At 35.8% G+C, this 21242-nt stretch overlaps 1 protein-coding gene across 11 annotated transcripts in view; it reads right to left on the bottom strand.

Moving 5' to 3' along the window:
* Positions 1 to 21242, bottom strand: part of RGS7 (regulator of G protein signaling 7) — a 440443-nt gene that overhangs the window by 96136 nt on the left and 323065 nt on the right. For 5 of the 11 annotated variants that reach the window (XM_088799096.1, XM_088799097.1, XM_088799098.1 and 2 more), the window contains one exon: positions 10898 to 10930. The exons of the other annotated variants lie outside the window; for them this stretch is intronic. In XM_088799096.1, coding sequence (XP_088655222.1) covers positions 10898 to 10930 — 33 coding nt within the window. The remainder of the gene's footprint in view (positions 1 to 10897; positions 10931 to 21242) is intronic. 11 annotated transcript variants of the gene reach the window in all.

Below are 21242 nucleotides of genomic sequence, written 5' to 3' on the forward strand. Positions count from 1 at the left end.
AGCAATCAAGGCTCAACCACAACAGGAAGGCACACACAACCCACACAAGGGATACCCTAAAGCACCCAGCTAATGTGACCAAGGAGACTATGCCACTGGGCCCCATAACATATATAATGTCACTGCCTATGCCCTGCCTGGGACCACCTAGTATGAGAGCCAAAGTGACACAAAGTATGAGATGGGTGTATGAGATACAACCATCTGCAGATGATTGCCACTTGTTCAGGGCTTGGAGGCTCCTGCCAGAGACTAAGTTGCAAAACAAATCTTGCTGCCACTAGTGCCATGCTTGGGGCCACTTAGCAAGAGATATAGGACATACTGAGGCCAGATGCTTCTTGGTTGGGTTTTGTGAACCTTTGAGAGATTATTTTAGAAACATCCCTAGCATAGGTCAACACAGGGCAATTGCATGGAAAGGCCCCTGGAAGCAGCTTGGGTGGCCCTGCAAGTTGGATTGGGCAGGGTCTCAGGGAATCACCACGGCAGGATGAAACGTGTTAGCCATGTTGATGGAGGTTCATACTTGGCATCCATCTGTGCCTGCAGGCTGTGTGGAGGGAGGGCTCAACAAAGGAACAATGGTGTCTTCTAGCACTTCTGTCTGGAAAAAAGCTACCCCTCCATCCCTTGCCCTGTAATGAGACAATTCAAGTCTTTCAAGTGTGTCCCTGCACAGAATGATCTTTTTCTACAAAAGAGGTGTTTTTTTTTAATGAAAAAAATTATATATATATATATATATATAATTGTGTATATATATATATATATATATATACACAATTTTCATCATTTTGCACACACTTTTAATTCAAAGTCAAAGCCTTCTCAAAGCCTGTGCTGCCTAAAACTATATACTCACATATTCTGAGATTCTTATTAAAATTCAGGAGCTAGTGTGATGTTGTAGGAAGACAAAATACTTTGGAGATACCCACTAGCTTTTGTTACTTAAATTCTCCTTACCTCTCGCATCTATTCATCAAGTTTAACAAACTCCCCTTGAGGGTAGTATAAGAATCAAACAAGAATATACGTGAAGAAGTTGGATGGCACCTTGTGCATAGTAGATACTCAGTAGATGATAATTATTGTGCTTCATTATTTACATACTGAATGATTTTCACTTGTCTCCAAAGTACTTTCAAGAAATCCACTTTCATTATTTTGCCTTCGATTAGGTTGAGTGAAGGAAGCTGACAGTCCTAAGTAGCATTAGCCATTTGCACCTCCTTTTTTGTGGATTATCTATAAAATTAAAATGGCTGGAGGATCTCTGAGGATTCCTGGCCCAAAATAGTGAGTGGCTGCTTACAGCTTTGGTCTTGTTCTGAGTTCCGGTCAGGTAGCACTTGGGAGAGCAATGTATTATATCCATTTTAGGATTTCAAAATTAGGTGGCCCACCTAGTATCTTATCACAGCCATCTTTATTCATTTTATTCCCAGCAATCTGTGGCCTAGGAAAATATTATCATCACTATTTTCTAGAAAGAGAAATTGAGTTATGGCACACGAGGAAGTTTGCAGAGTATAGATACAAGACAGGAAAACTGTGATGCCCAGAGATAAATAGCAAAGAGCTTCTGAACTCTAAGCATAGGAAAGAGTGTGACCAAAATGAAACAAAAAGACAATAACAAAACTGTTGAGTGCTAACGTGTTGATGAGGATTAGAAAAATGTAGCGAAAGTAAATATAGGTAAACTGCAGACAAGAAAATCAGAAGCAAATGAACATAAGCATGTTCTTACCTTCATGCATTTTAGATACTAACTCTGTGATAGATCGTACCTTTCTAGAGGACTAGGTGCATTCTGCAGGTTTTCTTCATGTAGCACTACCATAAGTACATCTGCATGAATGTCTGCTGATTAGAATAATAGAGTGAATCCCTTAGTAACTTCTACCTTTTGTAAATTTGAATAGAAAATACTCTATTTTTGTTTGATTTGATCATATAAATCCTCATTTTACTACCCTACCAAGATATAGTCATGCTCCATTATTTTATTAATAGGAATAGCTGGTTGTGACAAATTTTTTAAATGCCTTGATTCAGTAGGTGTATATTTGTGGGGGTATCGATAAGATCAAAATTCAGTTTCTATATGGGTCACACACATTTCAAATGTAGAGATCAAATGAAACCATTTAACTTAATATTAAGAGGACTCAACTTCTAGCAAAGCTTATAAAATGATTTTGAGGTCATTGGTCAAATAGCAACCTAGAGAGATTGAGATTATAGAAGTTACATGCTCTGGAATTCTACACAACATAATTTGCTCCATCACAAGGCCTCAGAGAACATGGCACCAGGACAGAAGAAATGCTCAGATAAAGAAATAGGGAGTTGGGATAAATTTTCTGCTTCATTTAAGACTGTAAGTTGAGAATAGCAACAGCAAAAGTAGCTACTGAATCAATATATGCTGAATGAGTGAATACATACACTTATGATCCAACGACACAGAAAGAATATGAAAAACATAGTTCTGCATGAAAAATGTTCAACTAGGTATTTTATGTTGCGATGAGAAGGAGCTTGTGCCTCTCTTCCAAGATTATGTGAACGTTCATCATCTTTTCAAAACACTTTCATAAGCTTTTGAGGTGGAACTGTTGTAGGTATCTTCTTATGAGAAAGATAATAGTGATCTCCGCATAAATGGCATCATTGTCACTAAAGGTTCTTAGCATGGGCTTGAGGTCTTGTTCTCAAGGTCGAATTGTTTATTGTCTGTGATAAACATGAAGCTACACTTCCTCATGGTCCTGTTGCTCCTGAATCTCAGCACAATTTTCATCTAATAAGAATCCGGAGGACCACTGACAGTCTTGGAACAAAGTGTTGAAAGTTTAATGAGTAATCCATCAAGATCGCCTTCCCAATAATGGCACAGCAGATGGCCCCGCAACAACTATGCTTCTCGGCAAAATAATCACTAATTAATCTTGCCCATGTGCTATTCACATCACCCACACATCTAAATAAACTTCAACAACAAGCCTACCCTAAGATGTCAGTTTATTTTTCATTTTGGATATTTAAACCATGAACAAACTGAGAAATAAAAACCCGTTTCCAAACAACTGTTACTATGTGACCAGTCTCGTGCAGTTTTGTTAAGCCCGATGCATTCATCACTTGGCTTCACCCCTGAAGCAATGGAATTATCAAATTCCTTTAAAAGCAAAAGTAATTCTACACCACATAATTTGCCTTTGGGTCACAACTACTTCAGAAAGTTAATAGGATTAAAAGCATGTTATAAAGCAGGCTTGTGTATTCAGTTCTATATTTCTATACATAGAAATACATATTTCTACATTCACAACATATTTTCAAAACTCAGTAATATTTTCCTTGTCCAGAGATCCCACTTCTGGCAACTTCACTCCCTCCCAAATACAGGCCATAATTTTGAACTGATGGGAAAATGCCTGGGAGTCAAGAAAATAGTAATAAAATACTCACTAAATCCTCCATTTTTCATTCCTGTCATGAATTATTTACTTTTATGTGTATGTATTAACAAATGTGATTATTGCATTATCAGTACAAGGCATACTAGATGTAGTAAATATGATTAGTGTATAGGGAGAAGTATTTTAGAACTAAATCCACTCAAAACAGAAAAAAAGAGAAAATGACAGCTGACGGTAAGTTACCAAGAAAAGAGAAAAGCTAAAAAGTAGACAGAGGTAAGTTACTAAATACTAAAATAGGCATTCATCATGATGATTCTGAGTCATAAAGGAAAGATTTTTGTTGAACTTGTTATTTTCTGTTTAAGAAGACAGGGAAGGGCTCATTTTAGAAATACTTAAAAATACCATAATTTTTTTTTTTTTTAGAATTGGCACTTGGAAAGGTAAGTCATGTGGAAAAATCACATAAAATGCAGAACATTTCATTCTCCAACAAGGCCAAATAAAAGTGAACTATTCTTATATTTAGGAATTTCTGAGGTAAGTCTCTTTTTCTCAATAGCAGGAGTTAGTGAAAGAAATAAGTATTTTGGGCTTTCCTCTTTTTATTGTCAACCTGATTTCCACTACTGTTAATTTTTATTATAGCAATCACAAGTCAGGATTTGGAGGTGAATAATACAGTGATATAGATAAGGTAAAATATATTTTATTAAGAAGAAATAAAAACAGAAGCACCATTTAAACCAACTTTGAGCAATGAACCAAGCAATTAATACAAATAAATGACATTTCCAAATGAAGGAGCAGAGTACAGGGGCGAAGCAGCCAGGCTGTGCCAGCCTGTTGCTAGGGTTCAAATCTGGACCCTCATTTGCTAGCCGTGTGACCTGGACAGATGACGTATATTCCCTGGGCCTGTGTCCTCCTCTGTAAAACGAGGATGATAAGTTACTGATGTCAAAGGTCTCTTGCGAGGATCATTTGAAATAACATGTGCAGTGCCCGTAAAATAAGGCCTGCCACATAAAAATGCTCCAAAACACGTGAGTTATCATCAGTGAGCGGATGCTGGTGACAGAGCACAATCAGTAGCGCTTAGCCAAGCACAAAAGACAATGGGGAAACTAGTAGCTGACGCTCATCTCAGCTTCCAAATCAGGTAAAACACTTTTAGTTCAACACTATTTAAGGTCGTCCAGGTTGTCAAACTGGAGTGTTCTGCGTGCAGATGGTGACTCTGCTCAGGAATACACCTACATTTCCCCCTGGGTGGCCAAGAACACTGTCCCATCCCCAACGATTTGCTATCCCAGTCAGAGGAAGAGATTCCCAAAGCCAATATATTCTGCTCACTGGGTTTATAATCTGAAACATGAAAATGCCAGAGGTCAGGGAGAACCCTCCCGGTTCAGGAGAGGGGTGGGGGCTGATGCAAGGTCACACTGAGCCTGACAATGCTGAGAAATAACAGTGACAGCAAAAGCACAGTGACAGGAGTCAGAATGGAGATGAATTCTTAGGGAAGCCTAATATTTGCCCAGGACTAACATAAAATAAACCAATTAAAAAAATTGGCCCCGAGAGTAACATTATTATAAATCAATGGCCTTTATAACACACAGAGGATAGAACAGTCTAGTTGCCTAATATCAGCAAGTATGACACGTTAAGTAATTTTTAAAATATGAAGAATACTGCAGACATTAAAAAAAGAGAGGCCTATGCAATATGGATGTGGAGAGCTGGTTTAAAATGTATGTTATATAACTATATGATATCCGGAGGTTCCTTTCCGTCTGTATATCCATCTGTATAACTGGCAGTTCGGTCATTGTACAAAATGAGCCGTACTTTAGCAAGATTTATATGTGAGATAAATGCATAGAATAGTATTCGTATGAGAGAAAAATCACATTGGGTTCATCCGAGAACAGTGTAAGGAAACTACAACAGTCCCAAGAGCTGAGGCAATAATAAATTGTGGTAGAAAGCAGCACTCCCTCTAAAATTCAGCACAGCAAAATTCCCACCAGTTAGTCTCCCTGAATGAGTTGGAAGGAAGGTAGCGCCCCGAGTTAACTTTAATGGATAGGGGTTTCCATAGCACATGTTGTTTGAAATCAGAGACAGCATATGCGGCTGAACAAGGACCTGTGTGCGTCATGGAATAACATATTCAACCGCACGTCATGGGATTTGAAGTCTAATCCTAGTTTAGTTCTGCAGCTGCACATCTTGAGTGAGTCATCTCGTTTCTCTGGACCTTAGGGCCAGTATCTGTAAATGCACAGCTGAATCACCAAACCCTTCCCCACTCTGATTCTACCGCATGGTGCGCAACCAACACTCAAGCTGGAAGGTGTGACATAGATCCTATAATCCTTGTTTTGCTTCTTCGTGTGAAAGGGAAATTGATTTTTGTTTCTGCCTCAGATACTCTTCCCGTGTTCATGCCCCAATGTTCCAACAACAACAACAACAAAAAGTATAATATGAAATACAATAGTTGGTTTGAATTTCGGTTGCCTGAAACTCAATCTTCATGGTGATCTACGGTTGCCATGGTAAAGAGTTTTGTGTGCTCAGAGTAAATGTAATACTTATTTCAAATATATAGGAACTGGATTAATATGTGTGTTCCATTCATATATTTTCAAAAGCTAGTTGAAAAAATGCACACATGATACGGGAATAGCCAATAACATACCATGAATGCATTAGGTTTGAAAATCAAATGTCACTCCTAAAGAATAAGCAACACAGTCTTATGAAAATAAGTGCTAATGGTACCTCTTTTTAGAATCACTTTTCCTTAATGATATTTAAACTGTGGTGAAGTATAAGAGTAATTTTAAAGCCATAGTCTTGATCACAAAAGCTGTCACAGTTTTTATGAAATTTCTAAACAAAGCCAGATGTAATTCCCTTTTACCTGTATTTTGCAGAAATCAATTCTTCAACTGAGGGAAGAATGTGAGACATCAAGACTGATGTCTGCAACTGTTTCAACAATCTTTACAGCATGGTGTCCTTTTTATAAAATCCCAGTTTGCGTAAGTACATGTATTTGTTTTCTATTCTTGCCTGTGTCTATATGCGTGTGTTGGACACCAGCTAACCGGGAAACAGCGACTTCTAGAAATATTTGTTTCTAATAGACAATACATGCCATGGATCTAATCAATAAAAATGATCTCTTGCAAGGAACAAAATCTGGACACTCGAGGGGTAAATTTATTAAATTAAACATATTAAAATAAGTTTTCTTTTTGCTATTTTAAAATCACTGCAACCTTCCATCAAAAGTTTGATACTAATTTTAAATACCGCACTCAAAATGGTGACTCCTGTATAATGGTAACAATAAGGGAGGTTCAGAAACCATAACGAAATACAGATGAACTCATAAATAGATTTACACTCCTCCAAAAAGTTTTCTCTATTTTTGTGCAATAAGCCGGAATTGAAACACCAGATGTTTTTAAGGGATTAATATCAATTAGCCTCTAAAAATATAGGGTTTCGTAAGATTCTTCTAATAAAGTTTGTAGAGTAGACAACTCTATTGCCAGAATTCAAGTCAAGAAATTCAGTATAGGATATCAAGATCTGATGTACAGGATATGAATGATAAAAAAAAAAAAATGACTTGAGCATTAATGGGTTCGTAATCTTTGGGGACAACAAGTCCACACTTGCCCTTATTAGAGGAAGCACAACAGTTTATGGGGCAGTAACTATAAGCGCAGACTTTGAACCAGACTGCCTGGCCCTTCTGCATATTAGCAATCCTCCAGTTTTGGATATTTAAGTTTTCATAATTTTCACTATCGTAAACACCTATTTAATTAACATTCTTATAACACAGTCATTACACATAGCTAGAGATTAACTTCTCCCCTGAATTCCTACATAGTATTTGCAACCATCTATGTGATATCTCCACTCGAATATCAAATAAGCATCTCAAATTTATCTTGTCAAAACAGAGTCGTTGACTTTTATCTCAAACCCATTCTTCTCATAGTCTTTCCCATTTCAGTTAACATCAGTGATTGTCATTCAGCTTCTCAGGCCAAAAAACTTGGGTTGTCTTTGATGTCTATCTTTCTCCCATTTACCATATCCAGTCCTGGAGCACATTCTGATGATTCTATTTTATGAATCTAGAATCTGCCTACTTAACACCTACTTCCTCCACCACCACCTCAGTTGAAAGTTTTATCATCTCTTGGCTAAATCACTTGAACTCCATTCAAATTTGTTTCTATTCATACCTTGCTCTTTGTCACAGTGGTTATTTTAAAATGTAAATCAGATCATGTCACTCTCACTAAAATCCTTCAGTAATTTTTCATATGTCTCAGAATAGAGTTCAAATTCCTCACTTTGGCCTATAAGGTCCTACATGATCTGGCCACCAGTTGCTTCCCTGCCTTCCTCCCTTATTATTCTCCTCTTCACACATCCTGCTCTGGCACACAGCCCCCCTTGAGGTTTCTCAAACATACTAAGCATGTGTATAGCTTGAGGCTTTGCACTTGCTGTTCTCTCTGCCTGGAATGCTCAGTGCTCTTTTTTTTTTTTTTTTTTTTTTAATTTATTTTTTAAATTTATTGGGGTGACAATTGTTAGTAAACTTACATAGATTTCAGGTGTACAATTCTGTATTACATCGTCTACAAATCCCATTGTGTGTTCACCACCCAGAGTCAGTTCTCCTTCCATCACCATATATTTGATCCCCCTTTACCCTCATCTCCCACCCTCCAGTGCTCTTTCTACAGAGGGCTGAACATCCCACTTTCTTCCTTTAGTTGATCTCTAGTCAAAGTCAACACATCAGAGATATCACACCTGACTACAGAGTATAAAATAAATTCATACTCTATATCCCTTTTACTTTGCTTTGATTCTCTTCATAGCACTCACTACCCTTTACCGTATTACATATTTACCTATTTGTTATTTATTATTATCTTCTCCAATGAAGCTCCATTGTTTGTTTATTTATTTTTGATCTGCTCTTTTATCAGTGCCTTAACGTTCTAGAATATTACAAGTAAATAAAATTACATTAGCAAACATGAACATACAAATCTTACATTATTTCATAGAACAATTCTTAGAAATAAAGCAGTGGAGTCAAAAGTTACATGTATTTTTAAAGTGTTGCTATATATTATAAAATTAATTTAGAAATGTGCTGGCATCTCTTTAAACCTGTTAGTTAACCATTAGTATTATTATTTATTTCCTTATTCTTCATTTGCTAGAAAAAATGGCATCTTGCTTGAATTTTAATTGTGCTACATGACATTGAATTTGAGCTAAAACCAATTGTCATTTTATACATAGCATGAGTGAAAACAAAAAAGAAACAGGACATCCAGAGCTGGACGTGAAGGCTTTAAGAAAAAGTGGGTTAGAATAGACATTGATGGACACTAGGATGAAGGTGGTGAAGACTGAAGTCCTTCGATTTCTCTCCAGCTCTCCTAAACCATGCTCTACCTTTCAATTCCTCTCATCTTTCATTCTCAATTTCTTTCCTAGGCTTATCTTACAGAATAATTAACACAACTATAATCCCTTCTTATTTCCCCTAAGTGCTTTGCTCAATTATTGATTCATTCCAGGCTTCAGCAATTTATTCTATGAGTTTTCATATTTTCATCCATCCATCCATTTAATAGACTCAGTGTCTGATTGGTTTCAGATACTTAACTACATCCCATGGATACAAAAGTGAATAAGACATTCTCTCTACCTCTATCCTCAAGAGACAATGCAGTGGAAAATACCATGCTTAAAAAGAACTAACAATGACTTCTACTTTCAACTGAGACATGTAAAGAGACTAAAAGGTGTCATTCTCGTCCTTACAATAAGGGAAAAGTGAATAATTTGAAAATCAACTACTTTTCCTGAACTAATCAGAAAACTGAAGTTGTAGGACAAACTTCCACCCCAAATGCTGCAGAGTCAGGCTCATTCAAAGATACAGCCAAGATATACTTAGAGCAGAGCTGTTGGATACATAAACTGATAGGAATACTAAAATAGCAGTTTCGACAAAGAGTTTGAGGTTAAGTGTGGACTAGCATGAGAGTAAGGAACACCAGTGGCTTTTCATCATTGTGGGGCCTCAAACATTCACAGCTATGCTTCTAGGAATCCCACCATATTCCCATGGTGAAGGCCCAAGAAAGACCCCTCCTGGCTCTGGAAGGAGGAGGAAATGTAATCATTGTAATATATGGCCAGGGCCTTATCCATAGCACAGGCCTATACTCCAGGGGAAAATACTTATCCCCACTGGGTAAAGGGCATTCCTCCCACTCTAGCCCCCTCTAAACTTCCTACATCACCTAACCATAGGAAACGAGAACATATTGAATACCACTGGAGAACATTTGTAAAGGTCACAACTCCAAGAGACAGGCCTCCTAACACACTGAGATTTAGTTGAAAAATTATAGAATTCTCCTACTCCCCAATACCTTACCACCACACTCAAGCCTCCAGGCACTCTAAAGAGATGTAAAACACAGACACTCTCTGAGGTGAAGTAATCAAAGAAGCCCAAAGTGAAGAATATGGACAAAACCAAAAGCAGTAGAGGAATTTAAAGCCTGTATCAATGATAGCTACTTGCTAGATTAACACAGCCCAACTACTTGCCAGATTATCATAAATCAGTACACTGAAGGCCTCAGTACCTATTACCTGATGTAAGATGTGCAGCTTTCATTAAAAAAATTGCAAGGCATGCAAAAAGCAAGAAAAAACAATGTGAAGAGACAAAACATTCATCAGAACCAAACTCAGGTGTGACACAGAAGTTGGAAATATCAGACATTGAATTTAAAATAACTATGATTATTATGTTAAGGGTTCCAATGTAAAAAGTGGAAAACATGCAAGAATATATGGGTAATGTAAGCAGAGAGAACCTAAGAAAGAATCAAAAGGAAATGTTGGAAATCAAAAATGTAACAGAAATGAAGAATGCCTTAATGGACTCATCAGTAAACTGCGAAAGGCTGAGGAAAGAATCAGTGAGCTTGAAGACAGATCAATAGAAACCTTCCAAACTGAAATTCAAAGAGAAAAAACAAGCAAGCAAGCAAGCAAACAAACAAACCCCCAAACCATGAAAAGAGCAGAGCATCCAAAACTGTGGGACAATATCAAAAGGTTTGGCATCTGTATAACTGGAATACTAAGAGGAGAAGAAAGAGTATAGGAGAAGAAATATTGAAATAACAATGGCCAAAAACTTTCCAAACTTAATGACAGACATGAACCCCAAATCCAAGAAGCTCAGAGAATACTATAAAGGACAAATGCCAAAAACTCTAAACCTATGCATACATACTCTAATTGCAGAAGACCAAAGAAAAAGAAAATATCTTATAAGAAGTCAGAAAACAAAAACAAAAATTCCCACTTACCTATTGAGAAACAAGGATATGGATTACAGTGGGCTTCTCATCAGAAACCAAGTAGGCAAAAAGAGAATGGAGGGAAATATTTAAAGCATTGAAAGAAAAAAACACTATACCAATTTAGAATTCTGCATCCAGTAAAATTCATTTAAAAGTAAAGGAGAAATGCACATTTTCTCAGAAAAACAAACACTGAGGGAAAACATTGCCAGTGGAACTCAACTGCTAGAAATGTTTATAAAAGTTCTTCAGAGAGAAGAAAAATAATATATGTCTTAACTTGGATATACATAAAAGGAAGAGCATCAGGCAATGAATAAATGAAAGTGAAACAAAATCTTTTATTTTTCTTATTCGTAATTTAATTTGTCTGAAATAACTGTTCAAATTAATTACAGTAACAATGTATTAAGTGATTATACCATAGGAATAAGTGAAGGGAACGAAGCTACTATGTTATAAAGGAAGGGAGAGAAGAATTGAGAACAGTTATAAGGTAGCTTCATGACATGTGAATCAGTGTAGCATTATTTTAAAATGGAATTAAATTGGTTAAAGCATATATTGTAAGCTCTAGGTTAACCACTAAAAAAGAATCTAAAAATAAATATAATGGATATGTTAAGAGAGAATATAAAATTGAATAATATAAAATGCTCATTTAAAACCAGAGAAGACAGAAGAGTAGAAAAAAAGAAATAAAGAACAGATGCAATTGATACAAAACAGATATGAACATGGTATATAGTAATGAATATTTGTAAATAATCACTTTCAATATAATGGCTTAAGTATACCAGTTAGAAAAAGATTGTCAGAGAGCATAAAAAACAAAAAAACAAAAACAAACAAAAAACACAAGACCCAACTATACATATATTGTCTATAAGAAACCCATCTTAAATATAAAGACTCAAATATGTCTTTAAAAGTAGGAAAAAGAACAAATAATATGTTCCCACTAATCAAAAACTTTTGATAAAGTAACAAATATATATATATATATATATATATATATATATATATATATATTAGCTTTGTTAATTTCAGCCAAGGCAAACTTTATAAAAAGCAATACTATCAGGGATAATGGAAGGCATTGTGCAAGCAAAAAGAGGTCAATTCTCCAAGAAGGCATAACAATCCCAAATGTGTATGCACTTAACAGCAGCATCAAAATATGTAAGGAAAAAACTGATAGAACTGAAAGAAGAAATACAGAAACCTATTATTATAGTTGGAAGCTTTAATACCACTCTTTCAGTAATTGACAGATCAAAGAGGTAGAAAATCAGTAAGAATACAGGTGACTTAAAGAACACAATCAATCACTTGATCACATTTATATAATATTCTATTCAATGACTGTAAAATACACATTATTTTATAGCACACATGGAATATTCACCAAGATTGACCACATTGTGGGCTACAAACGCAACGTAAGAAATTTAAAACTATAGAAATCATACAAAGTATATTCTCAGGTTACAATGGGATTAAACTAGAAATCAATAAAAGATACCTGAAAAGTATCTAAATATCTTGAAATTATGCAACACATTTCTTAGTAACCCATAGGTCAAAGAAAAAGTGTGAAGAGAAATATTTTAACGAAATGAATATGTGAATATAATTTATCAAAATATATCAGCTGTAAGAAAGACACTGCTTTATAACACTAAATGCATAAAAAAGAGAAATACTAATAAGCAATAATTTAAGATTATATGTTAGCATCAAGGGATACTAGAGAAAGAAGAGCAATTTAAACCTAAAACAAGCAGAGAAAATAATAAAATTGCAACAGAAATCAATGAAATTGAAAACAGGAAAACAATAGAGAAAAAGATCAATAAAACCAAAATCTGGGTATTGAAAAAGATCTATGAATTTGATAAACTTCTAGCCATGAAAAAAAAAGAATGAAAGAAGAGAAAATTACCAATATTAGAAATAAGAGAGGTCATCATCACTGAGTCATGGACATTAAAAAATAATAAAGGAACACTATAAACAATACTCTACCCACAAATTTGATATCTTAGGTAAAATAAATCAATTACTTGAAAGACACAATCTACCAAAAATGGATAATGGATTAGAGTTGGAAACATCAATATTTACTATCTTTGCTTCAATATAGATACAGATGCTACATGTAAAAATTTTTATCAATACATGGGTTAGTACACACATGCATTTTCTCACTTTGTCAATGGAGAGGACCTGAAAAATATACAAAAAACAAAACTACACTCAGTAACAATGAGCACACCTAGATCTTGGTTTCTAATACCATTCTCCAGTCAAAAGAACTAAAGCTCCTTGGAGAAATGGCTGAAACTAGAACTGGGGCAGGAAATACAGAAGATGAGCCTAGAGTACCTATCCAAAAGGTAAAAAAGGGCTAAAAACAAAACTAAAACTAAAAAGGAAAACAAACAAACAGAAAGACCCCACCAGCCAAACTAACCAAAACTCCCACAGTCAGAGTATGCCAAAGGGACACAGGAATCAACTGAAAGAGTTCCCAATTGTCAAAGATGGACCAATTTTTGCAATAAAATAAATTAAGTAGTATTAGACTACGAGTATATCCAAAAATATAAAAAAGTAATTGTAGGTTCATGCTGATATAAATTAATGATGCAATAAATGGAGAGAATAGACAGATCTCCCCTGCCAATAAATTCTAAGTAGTTTATATATATATTTCCCCTTTGAGTGAGGTGGAGCATAACTTCCTACTCTTTCAATTTGGTCTACGTTTAATAACTTTTTTCCAAAGAGCACAGTATGCAAAAGGAGGGGAAAGATCCCTTTATCCATTATCAGTGATTAGTATATACTGTATACCATTAAATATATATTGCTAACTTAAAGAAGCAAGTCTACAAAGGCTATCGACTGTATTGCTCCATTCACATGACATTCTGGGAAAGACAAAACAATAGAGATGATAAACAGATCAATGGTGGCCTGATGTGATGAAAATGACATTTTATGTTTGCAATCTTTCTCCCAAAAACTCATAACCCCTGTTTCATCATTAGAAAACACATCAAACAAATCCCAATTCAGGGATATTTGAAAAAATATCTTACCACTACATTTCAAAACTGTCAAAGTCACCAAAACAAGGAAACACTCACAGTCTAGAGCAAGTTACAGAGATGTGACAACTAAATGTAATGTGGTATCTTGAATGGGATTCTGGTACAGAAAAAGGACATTAGATAAAAACGAAAATCTGAATAAAGTAGGACTTCAGTAATTAATGTATCAATATTAGTTCATTAGTTGTGACAAACATATCACACAAATGCAAAATATTAATAACAAAAGAAACTGGGAGAGGGAGAAAGTGAAGACAGCAATCAATGTGAATGTTATTCAGTAACCTGGGAAGTTGAAATTGCTTTCAAGGACACAGAATAAAGTCAATAGAAAAGGAGAGATAAAAGATGCTTTGGTCACCTCCCCAAAGGCCTTCCAGCCTGGCGGCCTTCTAATCTATTCTCCACAATGTTGTCCTTTGATCTTTTAAAGAACAAAGTCTAACCTTGTGCTTGTTGTAAGGATTAAAGATAAGGCAGCTGAAGTATATGACACAATATCTGGAACATAGTAGAAACAAACAAATGTGGGTCTTGTTACTTTCCAAGTTAAATCGATCAAAGGTTCTACCTTCTCCCCATCACCCAACTCACTCCCTAATGGTGTCCTACAGGACAACTTTCATTTCTCTTCTGCAAAGTTGTACCTTGGAACTCATCCAGCCCACACCCTGTCTTTACATCCCATTTCCTTGTTCATTCTTCTTGTCAACCTGGATCACTTAGTGATCTAGAGCACACTGGTACTGGGTTTTTTATGTTTGTTTGTTTTTTCATTTGTTTTGTTTTAGCATCTATTTCCAGAAAAGCCTCCTTTTTGCTTTTCTTCACCAGACAGATGAAAGTCTAGGCAATCCCCTGGGAACACTCAAATACACTCCCTCCCCACCATGAATCCTTTTTGATTCCCACAGGAGCCAGCTTTCCTTCCAAGGAGCCCCCAAGGCCTGACATCTTTAACTGTAACTAATTGTGTTCTGGTATTAGTCTCTCCAATCATTTCATAAGGATCCTGAATGACAGAAACACTGCTTAAAACCTTTTTATTTCCTTGGTCATGCGCTTTGCCGCTGGTACTTGTGGAATACATCATTTGTATTGAAAATAAAGTCAGGGAAAGTGAATTTAACTTTAAAAAGAAAATATTTATGTTTGAGTGTTTCTTCAATGCTTATAAAAAGGCCCACTTTGCTTTGCTACTAGATATGATTAAAGCTTGAATTTTTACTACTTTTGAAAGACTGAATTAAAAGAGTCAATATCTTGATTTAAGCCACACATCCAATTGTAGCTCCAAGAATAAATAAGAGGAAAGTATATAATTTGTATGTAAAGATTTCAAATGTGTTATTTTGCATCAAAAATCACACTGTTTACCATAAGAAGCCCTGAAGATTTATTAAATGTCTAAAACAATAGAGGATAAGAAACATCAACTGTCATCCTCTCTTTTTAATGAACACCTAGGATGAGCACAAAACTTATTTCAACCTGCCAGTTCATATTTTAAAATTCAAGTACATGCTTAGATACATTTGGAATGCAAAATGGTTAGGACATCAATTTCTTTTTCTTCCAGAAATCCAACTTTAAAAAATCAAGGAAAAAGCTCAGCAGACTAATAGTATTTGAGATGAGACTCATGGGACCTAATCCATCCTTCCATGGCTGATAGAAATGAACCTAAGCATAATCCTTTAATTTTGCCTCTAGGGAGCCATGCTAAAATTCCTAAGCTGCAACTTTCCCAGTAGTTTTAGAGGAAACTAACTGAATCGAACTCTGTATGAGAAGATTTTATTTATAAAAGCAACAGAGCTTGAGACCTAACTGTGCTGAAAAAATGTAAATATTTTTCCTTCACATGAAAAAAATGTTATTAATGAACTTCAGTTTAATTGCAAAACTGTCTGACTGAAATGGTAGATGAAGTGCAGCCATGAATAAAGATATGTGGGATGGTAGAATCCATTTTAATTATATTAATACTTGAGCATGTTCAGAATTTGAATTTGAGTGTTAAGAGAAACTTTGAAACTGGGATAAAAAAGACAAAAGCTACGAATAACAATTGGCTGACTCCATAGATTTTTTTATTCAAATAATTAATAAGACAATTAATTATTTGAATCACTTAGTTTTTATTGATTAAAATGGCTGTAGTAATAAAATAGTGCATGTAAGTGTAGACAATTTGAACATAAAGAGAGCAGAGTTGATAGAAAAATACTGCTTATCAAAGAATTTTTAAAAACACTGTTTCTTTCCGTTAACATTTATGCAATGGTAGGGAAACATATTGTATCAGAGAAATGAAAGCTTCGCAGGAATATTTTGCTTCCCTTTTTAATCTCCTCTGCCACCTCCTTCTTTCTTTGAGACAGTACAATAGTAATATCAACACATGGGTGCCAGGTTTATATATTCCACAGATGAATAATATCATTATTTTATAACTGCATTATAATAAAAACAATCTATTATAAATTCAGAGTTCACTTTATCTTTAAGTAGGGTCTTTAGAAATTTACTATTATTATGCTAATGTGTATTTTCATGTACTTCAAATTAAAACTGTTCAAACTATTGAGGTGCCAAAACACTGTTTTGTTACTTTCCCAAGTACTACTCTATTATAATTTATTCCCCTTCCATTTAAGGTCAATCTTCACGAAAGAGTATTACGCACGTGTGTCACCCACTTCCTACTTACAACTCTTTCCTTAGCTCCCTGCACTCTGTCTCCTGCACTGAAAACTCTATTGAATACACTCTCACAAAGGTTCATCAATGGCTTCTTTGTACAAAAGTCCCACAGCTTCCTCTGACACCTTCCGTTTTCTCTCCTTAACAGGCTACTGATAAATCTCTCTTCCTGGAACCTTCTTTTGACTTCCATCACTTTATCTACCTTGCTGTCATTCCATCTGGCTCCCAAACTCTTCTTCTCTGCCTTTCTCCTCCCAATCTCTACTGTGAGGAAGTCTCTTAAATTCTATCTTTGCTGACTCCTGTTTTCCTTGACTCTTTCTATAGTCTTTCTTCTTTGACAAGCTTATATAATTTCAAAGCTTTGGTTACCAAATGTATAACTCTTCATTCACTTATTCAGTACACTGGGAAAAGTACTAAACAAGGTACCAGCCCTTTTCCTCCGGAGTGCATGATCTACTTAATAGGTAAAACAGGCAAATAAATGGCCACTCAAGCACATGGTGTAAGAAGAATTTCAGTGGGGTAAGTATAGTATGCTCCAGGGACACATTAAAAGGACATCCATCCACTCAATCTTGGGAACTTGGAAACTTTTCCTGGAGGAGTTGATACATAACTCAAGTCCTAAAGAGAAAACAGGAGCTATGAAGCAAAGAAGATATTCCAAGAAAAGAAAGCACATGCAAATGCTTGTTGTGTTCAAGAATATAATGTCATTTGACAAAGAGCAATCCAGTGGCTGGAAGGTCCAACATGGGGCAAAGAGTTGGGATCTGAGCAGATGCAATGATAAAAATGGCTACATCAAAAAAGGTTTTATATTCAAGCTAAAAATGTTTGAACTTTATTCCAAGGGCAATGGGGGATCTACTAGAGTTGCTGAAATTTAGAAGGTACATGCATCTGATGTCTGGAAAGATCATTTTAGATGCAGTGAAATGGATATATGGTTGCGGGACAAGGGAAGAATGGATACGAGCTGGAAGATTCTGGTAGTTCCCAGAGAGATGTGATTGTGGCTGGAATGAGGAGAGAGGAGTGGGGATGGAGCTAAATGGACAGATCTGAGAGACACTTAGGAGGAAAAGTCTCTACAGATTTGGGGATAAAATGACAAGGACAATTTTGAATGTGTTGAATATATGAGATACCTGTTAAAAATGCAATGAAGATCCATACTAGACAGTTGTAATTATAGGTCAGGAGCTCAGAAGGGATTCTAGGTGAGTATTTGTAAGCAGTTATTACACCAATAGTGAATAAAATTCAGAAATACACGGACTGTATAGAGCCAATAAATAAGAAAGTCCATGTTTGGGTCTCCAAAACTCTAACAGTTAAGAGGCAAATAGAGGAATCCGTGAAGGCTATTAAGTTGGTGCAAACCAGAAAATGGAGTAATGAAAGATAAGAAGGAATGAAAAATGCTGCAACGAGATCAAATTAAGGTCTGAGAAGTGATAATCAAATTTAGTTACAAGAAGAATATTATTGACCATAGTGAATAAAGTTTCAGTTTGTAAGTGGAAGATACAAGCAAGATTTTGGTGAATTGAGAAATAAACTACAGAGAGAAATTAGGGACAGCAAGTGCAACTGAGTTTGTAAAAATAGCAGAGCTACAGGAGAATAAAGCGTACCATAGATCTCCACAGGAATATTTAATGATGGGAGAGCACTGTGGTGAATAAACCAATAAATATATGGTAGTTTAGGATAGAAAAAAGAAACATAAAGCATACAACAAGAACCCTGAAGTGGTGTGCTAATAGGATACGATTCTAAGCCCAGAGAAGCCTAGTGCAGATGGGAGAGGCAAGAATGGGTGTAGATAGGGTGTTTGGGGGAGGCAGAGGGAGTTACAAAGTTGATAAATTTCCTCTTTGATTTATATTTTCTTTGAAAAGTTATGGACTCATACTGAGGATGGTAGAGAATAAGCATAATAGGAGACTTATGGGATATGAAGGCTTGAAATAATCACTCCCACTGAAGAAGAAATATGACTATAAATAGGAGAAAAATATTCTTGAAGGTTTGATTGGGGGTAGAAATCATGACATCTTGGTAGCAATAATTTATAGCATTGAGTGATTTCTCTTTTTTTTTTTTTTCCAAGTAGTCTTTTAATATCATGTGCACAATTCAGATGGAAATGGGGATATAGTGAGACTGACCCAACAGAGACACTCTCTTGGTGGATCCATTGGAAAGACAAGTTTAGAGGAACTTGAGAGCATTTGTGCTGATTGTTTTGCTGTGGATATAATGATTCCTCCAAAGTCTGTCTTGCCTGAGAGAGGGATAGCCAGCCCTTCATTAGTGCAGTAATCACCCCTGAACCTCCAATGCAGAAGTGGGCACATTTTTCTGTGCACGTTAGGATTTATTAAAATGCATTGAATGGTCCTATCTGCAAATTTGGTTTCTCTTGTTACCATTTTATCACCTCACCACACGGCAGAAGAATTTTCAGATTGTTTACTCTAAGACCGACCAAGAAGGCATTTCACTTTAACCTGAGACAACGTATCACTCCGTTTACCGCTTAATCATCAGAGATGAAGAAATACTGAATCTGTTTCTAAAGTTCTTGGGAAAAGCAGCCCTTTGCCTTTCCTGACACCACATCAACTTTAAATAATTTTCCCTTCCAGACACTTGCTCTGTGGCCTTGTATGTCATCTGCTGTCTAAAACATGGTTCTGTCCTCTTCCGGAACAACTAATCAGTCACCATCAGATAAAACACTTTAGAGTTGAAAAGATTAAAGCAGTGAATTATCCTCTTCTCTTTGCATCTCCAATAAAACATTTATTATTTTATTATTCCCATACGTTTATTCCCCAACTCTTCCATAACCTCTCTACTTTTCAATGAACTCTCTCCCAGGCTTCTCCTGCCCTCACTACTCACAGAAGATAACAGTCCACAGAGGTCTTGCTTAAGATGATGAGAGAATTTTGAATCACTTGTACGATACAATCTAAACAATAACTATCTTTCTGTCCCATTCTTTCTTTTTAAAATGTTCACATCACTGCGAATTTGCTTGCACCTTTTTCTGTGACACCGTGGGCCTGAAATTCATTGTTCGCTAAGATGACTCATTTCCGTTACTAGTTACAGAAGTGTTCCCACCAACACAACCTTATTGAACTTTTAGGGGCAGCCCCTGCAAGCCTTGTTCCCAGGGTTTCTTAGAGGGAGTGAACATGTGATGGAATCGGCAGGACGGGCGGATGGAGCATGAGCATGGCAGGCGTGAGCAGCAGCCGCCGTGAGTTCCTCCTTCTCAGTGGCCAGGCTCTTATGATTGACTGTTTGCACCTCTTCCTCTTGTAAAGGGGTTGGTGGAACAGTGTGAGTGTGCTCAAAGGCAGGTTAAGACATTGAATTAAAAAGTCTTTCATACTTTGAATAATTTGTTCCTGTTTATGGTAAAGTATCAGTGACCAAAAATTTATTACACTGCCATTTCACATCTGTTAGTTAGGCATATTGATCAAATTTGGGGGCATGGTTGAGGCTGGAAATTATTAATCATACTTAGGGTGAATGTTTATAAAAAGGCAAGGCAATGCAGATTTGCCTATTGTAGAGAAACAAGACATTTTTCTTCCTAAATGGCTGTTTATTGCACACTAGACTGACAGACTGAGTGGAAATATATCAGAAGAGCAATTTGGGGCTTTGTGTGATCCAAATATCCACCATATTTGTCTTATTATCTACTATTCTCCAGCATAAATCTGATATTCCAGAAAAGCTGACCTACTCACTTACTCTCAACTATGGGAAAAGAAATATCTACAACTGCTACTTTTCTACGCTGGAAGCAAATGGTCTGACCTTGAAACATGTTTAAAAAGATAGAGTATCTGCAGGGTATCAGGATACTTTGTAATGGCTTTAAAATTTTTCAAAAACTCTCTAGAAAAAAAAAAGTATAACCTAAAGCTGTTATTTCACTTAATATGATGTTATTTTAGGCCTAGAGATAAATTTACAACTGCCAAATTTGTCATTTTATATTTATGAGACTTGTTATGTCCTTGCTATAGACCCTTGCTTGGGTTTTCCAGAGTGCTACAATATTTCAACCAATAAATCATGTTTTGTTTGTAACGAGCTCATAAAACTCATTTTTCCATGGAATAAAAACAACTTTATTAGGCTGTTTCAGGACATTTGATATATTTTCCTGCAGTTAGATAACATCTATCTTTGCCTTTAATTAGAGATTATTTGAAACCTATAGACTGGTAATCCTGGGAAGTTTCATTTTGTGTTCTACAACTAAACACATTCTATGTCACGGAGGGACCTCGGAATCTAGGATCTGGAACTTGAACCATGAATATGGAACTGTACCTTATACAGCATTAAACAAAATAAGAAAGATAAAAACAGCCAATTTTAGGTTAATATTTTCTTTGTTAAGTATAGTAATATTTAGTGAACTCAGTAATATTTAGTGAACACCCAATAGATGCTAGGCACACTAAAGATACCAG

Source organism: Rhinolophus sinicus, chromosome 6 (genome assembly GCF_057876585.1).
Source record: "Rhinolophus sinicus isolate RSI-liver-muscle chromosome 6, RSI-T2T, whole genome shotgun sequence".
Classification (NCBI taxonomy): Eukaryota; Metazoa; Chordata; class Mammalia; order Chiroptera; family Rhinolophidae; genus Rhinolophus; species Rhinolophus sinicus.